Here is a 7,214-nt window from a genome sequence, read left to right as displayed (position 1 = left end):
CACATGAAAGGATGCTCAACATCACTAATCATTAGAGAAATGCAAATCAAAACTACAATGAGGTATCACCTCACACCAGTCAGAATGGTCATCAAAAAATCTACAAACAATAAATGCTGGAGAGGGTGTGGAGAAAAGGGAACCCTCTTGCACTGTTGGTGGGAATGTAAATTGATACAGCCACTATGGAGAACAGTATGGAGGTTCCTCAAAAATCTAAAAATAGAACTACACTACAACCCAGCAATCCCACTACTGGGCATATACCCTGAGGAAACCATAATTCAAAAAGAGTCATGTACCACAATGTTCAGTGTAGCTCTATTTCCAATAGCCAGGATATGGAAGCAACCTAAGTGTCCACTGACAGATGAATGGATGAAGAAGATGTGGCACATATATACAATGGAATATTACTCAGCTATAAAAAGAAATGAAACTGAGTTATTTGTAGTGAGGTGGAAGGACGTAGAGACTGTCATACAGAGTGAAGCAAGTCATAAAGAGAAAAACAAATACCGTACGCTAACACATATATATGGAATCTTAAAAAAAAAAGAGTGGTTGTGAAGAACCTAGGAACAGGACAGGAATAAAGATGTAGAAGTAGAAAATGGACTTGAGGACACGAGGAGAGGGAAGGGTAAGCTGGGACGAAGTGAGAGAGTGGCATGGACATATATACACTACCAAATGTAAAATAGATGGCTAACAGCAGAAACTAACACACCATTGTAAAGGAATTATACTCCAATAAAGATGTTAAAAAAAAAACTCAAAAAAAAAAAAAATAAAGGCAACTTGAGTAAACTGGGAGACACTGAATAAATATTTTAAAATTACTAATATGGAGAACTGCCGCTCCCTAAAGTACTACTCTGTAATAATCCATGGGTAATAAACTACTTAATAAGGAAAGCAGAGTTCCTTCTTAAATACTCTGATGTCTCTTTTACATTGACAACATGTAAGACAACATATTCCATATGTAATTGATATAAAGGATGAAAAAGGTATAAAATTAAATCTCTGACTAGAATTTGTAAAAATAATTTTTCCTTTATGTAGAAAAAGATACTTATAAATGTTTTCCACTCTTTATTCTGGATATTTTGCCTTTTTATGTATAGAGACTTAATGCTTTATTTTTCAGGGCCTCCATTTCACACGCTCACAGTAGCTGAGAAAACACACTACCTTGCCCCTATCGGTGACAAGTGGCCTGAAATGAAGCCACCCTTCCTTGGCAGCATCGCTGAAAACCTCTGAGGAAGAATCTTTCCGGGATCCAGAATCTTCTGATGACTTTTGGCTGTCTGTGATCTATAGAAAAGGCCAAAGAAAACATAGCAAAATGTCAGCTTTTTTCTTTATAAGTATTTGCATGTTGAAATTGTTTTGCTGAAAAAGTCTTTTACTAAATCTTCCAAATGAAAGGCTATTTTTGAAAAACCCTAACTTTATCAATTACATTAGAAAAATTTCTGGTTTTGCTTTTTAAAAAAATGGGTATTGACCACCATCATTTTTAAAGTCACCTGAAGGAATTTTTTTAACCACTAAAAAGTAATAGAAATGGTATAATTTTCCTACTCCCAAGAGCTCACATTTTAGTGGGAAAAGGCAAGGAAGAAAGAAAAATAAAACAAGAAAATGATCAGATTGTGATTAGAGCCATTCAGAGAATGAAACAGGGAGATGCAATAAGGAACAACAGAGCAGCAGCTATAAGCTGGTGGCGCTGAGGTGAGACCTCTGCAGAAAGAACATGTGAGATGAAATTTGGAGAAAACATTTTAAAAAGAGGCAACCACAAAAGATCAGGGGAAAGAAAAAGTCAGGGAGAATATACAGCTACTGAATGTACATTCATTGCTATCATTTTTTTTTTGGCCACATCGAGCCACGTGGGATCTTAGCTCCCCAACCAGGGATTGAACCCGTGACCCCTGCAATGGAAGCGCAGAGTCCTAACCACTGGACCCCGAGGGCATTCCCTCACTGTTATCATTTTAAATGTTCACTTTTCCACGGGAGTAAGAGAAACAGCTAGTTTTATATTGTTCAGGGTACTTCAGGCTGTGGCAGGAGTGTGCGGGAGGCCATGAAGTGATCAATCAGAGGAGTAACATCATCTGATCATACGGCTGAAAGGTTGCTCTGCTTGCTACCTGGAGAACGGATTTGAAAGGGACAACCATGAAAGGAGGTGGTACTGTGGGAATCCAGGTGAGGGACGGTGGCAGCTGGGACTAAAGTTGTGAAAGTGAAGACAGAGAGGAAGGTAAAGGTTCAGGGTATGTTCTGGAGGTAGAGCGGACAGCACTTGAAAGGGAAAAGAAGAAACAAGCTTCATCCCTAGACCTGGCACTTGAACAAGTGGGTAAATTGAAGCAGACTTAGACAGATGGGGGAAAAGGAGGGATACACATGTCTGGGCGGGGGCGGTCACTGAGGTCTACTTAGTCATGGAAACCTTGAATTGCTTGTTAAACATCCAAATGGAGATGGTGCAGGGCAGGAGCCCACATGAGCCTCGGTTTGGGGAAGAGGTCAAGGCTGGCAATATACACTCGGGGAGATCTCTGGGTAGGAGCTTCGAGGAAATGAGGGTAGGTGGAGAGGAAAGGGGAGTTAGAACCAGATCTAGACTTTCCAACATTTTAAATATTACGCAGAGGCAGAAATGGAAACCAGCAGAAGAAAGTGTTTCAGGAAGCAAGGGGGAAATTACGCTGGATACTCCTGAAAGGTCAAATAAGTGAAAAATCCAAGCAGCCAGTTGTTCTGGAACCTGAGTGTCACTGGTAACCTTGGCTTGAACAGTGTCATTCTGATGCGTGTGGGGTGAGAAAGATGTGATGTGGGAAAGTGGAAACTACTGACAATTGTTTTCCCAAAGAATTTTGCTACGAAAAATGGAAGAGTAAATCGGAGCAGTAAACAGAGGGGGACGTGGATTCGAGGAAGGTTTTTCTTTTAAATACAGGAAATCATAGAACATGCTTCTATATGATGGTGACTGAGCCAATGGAAAGAGTGATTACGCAGAAGAGAGAGGGGTCTTGAGAAAGTGAAAAGTGATGGAATCCAAAGCAGAAACGTGGGTGTTTGAGCCTGTGCGTCCAGAGCCTGTGCTCCGCAACAGGAGAGGCCACAACAGTGAGAGGCCCGCGTACCACACACACACACACACACACACACACACACACACACACACACAAAGATAAGGGTAAGGAAGGCAGAAAGTGTGGGTATAAATGAAGGTCCTGGTATTTTCGGAGAAGGTAAAATAAGGAAATTCCTGTCTAACAGCTTTTATTGTTTCAATGAGGGAAAGGCATGAGAGAAGGATGGACGAGAGGACAGGGCGGATTGTATTGGGGGGGTATTGGGGGGAGGCAGGAAATAATCATGTTGAGGATAGAAAAAAAAAACATACTGCTGGGCAGTTAAATATTTGTCCGTAAACTTACAAAATAAGAAAAATCAGCACAATGTATGTAAACTGCTATATATTTGATGAATATGTTTAGAAATCACAACTTAGAGTGATAACTTCCAAATGCACTTGAAAGTTATAGACTAGGAGGTTATGATATTTAAATATGAAATACCTAATGGATAAAGGAAATAATTCTCTATGAAGAGCTAAAGTAAATTCAGGTAAATAGAAACATTTATCATTTACCAATATTTTAAAAATACTGAATACCTACCTTGATTCCCTTCAGGCTAGATACATGCTTAAAGGACCTGTTGGAAAAGAAGTCTATCAATATTTGCAGTAAATGCATAAAAATACCTTAAAGATGTAAAAGCAATTTGACTATTACAACTACCCTTTCATTAATAAGCTGACATTTCATCGTTACCACGTTAAATGATCCGAGTTGGATGCAAATGAGGAAAAACAGCTAGTTTTATAAGTACGTAAACTTCCGATTCCATGATAAAAGTTTTCTTAAACTGTAAGTTAAAACCATCTCTGAATAAAAGGTGAGATTTTCTTATCCTTTTTTTTTTTATATCAAGTAAAAAGCTACTCAGACTAAACACTGGGCTTTACGTTATTATTTACCCACAGGTGTAATGTTCGATTCAGGATTTCCACACTGTCAATAATGATGGGTCAGTGGTCACCATCAGCGGTCAGACAGAGACAGGCGCTTCCACACGTGTCCAGCTTGTGGACACGGCGGCAGCAAGTGCATTATCAGGGCCGGCCATGGCCGCCACTCTTCCCTCTGACCACATTCTGGATGTTTCAGTACAGAGAACAGCAGCTGCCACTGAATAAGCTTAGGGCTTCGGAGGACAGGTTCACATTAATTATTCAAAAACAATTCAACCTTATGGGACAAAGTTGTTTTGTTGTTGTTTTAATTCAAAGTTCATTAAGGAACTTAGGATTTTAAGGTGTGATCGAAGATGGCGCTGTCCTCTCCTCTCAGAGCCCCCCACCCCCCCAACAAGGCAACCAGAAATAGATATGCAAATCTTCGACAACATCAGGAGACGCCTGTAATCTGAACTGCAGCATACGAAGAAGTGGGGTTAAATGCAGTGAAGTAAAGAGTGGATACGGGGAGAGAGGACGCCGGTGCTTACACGTCTCAAACAAAACCGCAGAGCACTGTTCTCTGAGAGATCAAAACCGAGCTTCCCTTGTTGGAGCAACAGGAAAGGGGGTACCAGTGACAGGAGCCTCACTGATCACCATGGAGCGTCAGGGGAGGGGAGGATGAAGGAGGAAACACACGGTCCTGCCATCTTTGCAGGAAGCACTGTGTAGCTGGGGTAAGGTGAAGGTGACTCTGAAATGTGGCTGTTTACTGATACCTTTTAATGAGGGAGAGTAAAGGCTAAAATGGCTCACACATCCCACCCTGCATCATTAGAAAAATCCCTGCTAGCCACTGTCACTGCCCTTGGCCACACCTCACACAGACTCCCCTCAGGCAGCTGGTTCAGGAGGAATAAATTGGAGAGCAAATGACAACAGATATTAAAGTAAAAAATACACATACCCTTTGATGTAACCATCCTTTTTCCAATTGTACTCACTCACATATATGCTAAATGAACTATGTACAAATATAGGCACCGAAGGATTATTCGTTGTAGCATAAGATTTGATCAACCTAAATGTCTGTTAGAATACAGAATACCAGTTAAATATATTATGGTATAACTACTCAGTGGAAAATTAAACAATCATGGAAAAGAATAAGCCAGGCATACATGCACTGAATGCTCTCCCAGATCAGTGTGTAGAGCACCTGTCATTTGTTTATAAACACAAGTAGAACACACACAAACGTATATAAGTGTACTTAAATGTGTGTATGATTTTATGCACAGAATAGCTCTGGAATTACATAAAAGAAAATGATAGCATAGTTATCTCTGAGAGTAGAACTGGGTGACTGAAGGCCTAAAGCAGAAGTCCTTATTTAATATATATATTTTTATATGTAGTTTTGTATTATGTTTGTGTATTACTGATTTTTAAACATTAACTTTTTAAAAAATTCAATTGAATGTATTATCATGTCACAACTTTGATTTTTTATTTGCATGTCTAATGTCATAAAGTTAGAAAATACAAAAGACATCAGTAATTCAGTATTTACACGTCAAGGTCATACTGAGCACCCACTAACGAGTATTTACGATAACACGCTTGAGACTTACAGCTTTGCATCTTCTCTGTAATCATCCAGGCCCTCGTCGTACGATTTTGATCGTTCTGTCTTTGAACTGGGCTGGGCATCCAGGCTGGGAGGTCCAACAGATTCTGCAATCAAAACCCAACATTTAGACATGCGCAAGTGGTTTCCAGACTCTTTTTATTTTATTTTATTTATTTATTTTTTTTGGCGGTACGCGGGCCTCTCACTGTTGTGGCCCCTCCCGTTGCGGAGCACAGGCTCCGGACGCGCAGGCCCAGCGGCCACGGCTCACGGGCCCAGCCGCTCCGCGGCACGTGGGATCTTCCCGGACCGGGGAACGAACCCGCGTCCCCCGCATCGGCAGGCGGACCCCCAACCACTGTGCCACCAGGGAAGCCCCCCAGACTCTTTTTAAATGGCGAGGAGATCACGGGGTGTCACAGTATTCTAAATGGAAAACTGAGAACATAAGACAGTTCACATAACCGCTCCTTGAAACGTACCCTGGTCGTGGGAGAGCTGACGTCGGATTAAAGGAGCTGAAGTTGTGAGGCTGGGAGGGGCCGCTGCTATGGCGGGCAGCTGGGAGGCGGGGGCAGAGATGACCGCCGAGGCGGAGATGTGTGGGATATCGTGATCGATGCTGGGGCTCGTCGGCTCGTCTGTAGGTGAGAGGAAGTACGTATCATCAGCAATGCTAAAGTAATACAACAGTAATCAGTATTCACTATTGAAAGGACCACCGGGAATGTGTCACGGTTACTTGGCTGCATTTCTGCAGGTTCATGGGTCAGACAAGTTAACTAGGGGTTGTAAGAGTTCACGGGTTTGTGTGTATGTGAGGGGCGCACGCATATGAAAGGTGACCCAGCTTGCCAGCTGACATATGCTGGAAGTACTAATTTCAAGGAATCCAACATCTACCTTAAAAGAAATTAATAAATATTAGGCACCGATGTCACAAATCCATCTTCAGAACGATTTATTTTAGCACGTAGAATAAGCCAGCTGTTAGGAATGGGAAGACTGAGCAGGGCAGGGGTCAAAGGACTTGTCTTGCTGGACTTTGTGAAAGCCACTTAATTCCTCTGGGTATTACATTCATTCTCTATAAAGTTAAGAAATTGGACTAGGATTATCAGGAAGGGTCACTTCTAGCTCAAGGGGACTACGACAATAAATCCACAAAAGGGATAAAATTATCTGTTTAATTTATGTAAGAATATAAAATACTTTGCGGCTTTCATAAGCCAAGGATTTTTTAGGGGGCTTTTGAGGTTTGCATTTATTTTAAAAACTGACAGATCTGGCTGAGAGTGTAGTTACTATTGGATCTCTTTTCAACATTAAAGGAACTAGCTGAAAATCCAGAAAGTCTGCTTTAGGGATACAATTCTATAATTTTTTTTTTTTTGCGGTACGCGGGCCTCTCACTGCTGTGTCCTCTCCCGTTGCGCAGCACAGGCTCCGGACACACAGGCTCAGCAGCCATGGCTCACGGGCCCAGCCGCTCCGTGGCATGTGGGATCTTCCCGGACC

At 41.7% G+C, this 7,214-nt stretch overlaps 1 protein-coding gene across 6 annotated transcripts in view; it reads right to left on the bottom strand.

Annotated features, from left to right (window-relative positions):
* Positions 1-7,214, bottom strand: part of ARHGAP21 (Rho GTPase activating protein 21) — a 133,966-nt gene that overhangs the window by 20,935 nt on the left and 105,817 nt on the right. For all 6 annotated transcript variants that reach the window (XM_028495520.2, XM_028495521.2, XM_024129670.3 and 3 more), the window contains 4 exons: positions 6,179-6,337; positions 5,698-5,800; positions 3,720-3,756; positions 1,198-1,323 (listed from right to left, as the gene is read on the bottom strand). In XM_028495520.2, coding sequence (XP_028351321.1) covers positions 1,198-1,323; positions 3,720-3,756; positions 5,698-5,800; positions 6,179-6,337 — 425 coding nt within the window. The remainder of the gene's footprint in view (positions 1-1,197; positions 1,324-3,719; positions 3,757-5,697; positions 5,801-6,178; positions 6,338-7,214) is intronic.

Source organism: Physeter macrocephalus, chromosome 11 (assembly GCF_002837175.3).
Source record: "Physeter macrocephalus isolate SW-GA chromosome 11, ASM283717v5, whole genome shotgun sequence".
Taxonomy (NCBI): Eukaryota; Metazoa; Chordata; class Mammalia; order Artiodactyla; family Physeteridae; genus Physeter; species Physeter macrocephalus.
The sequence above is the reverse complement of the archived record's forward strand: the minus strand, read 5'-3'. Positions and strand labels throughout refer to the sequence as shown.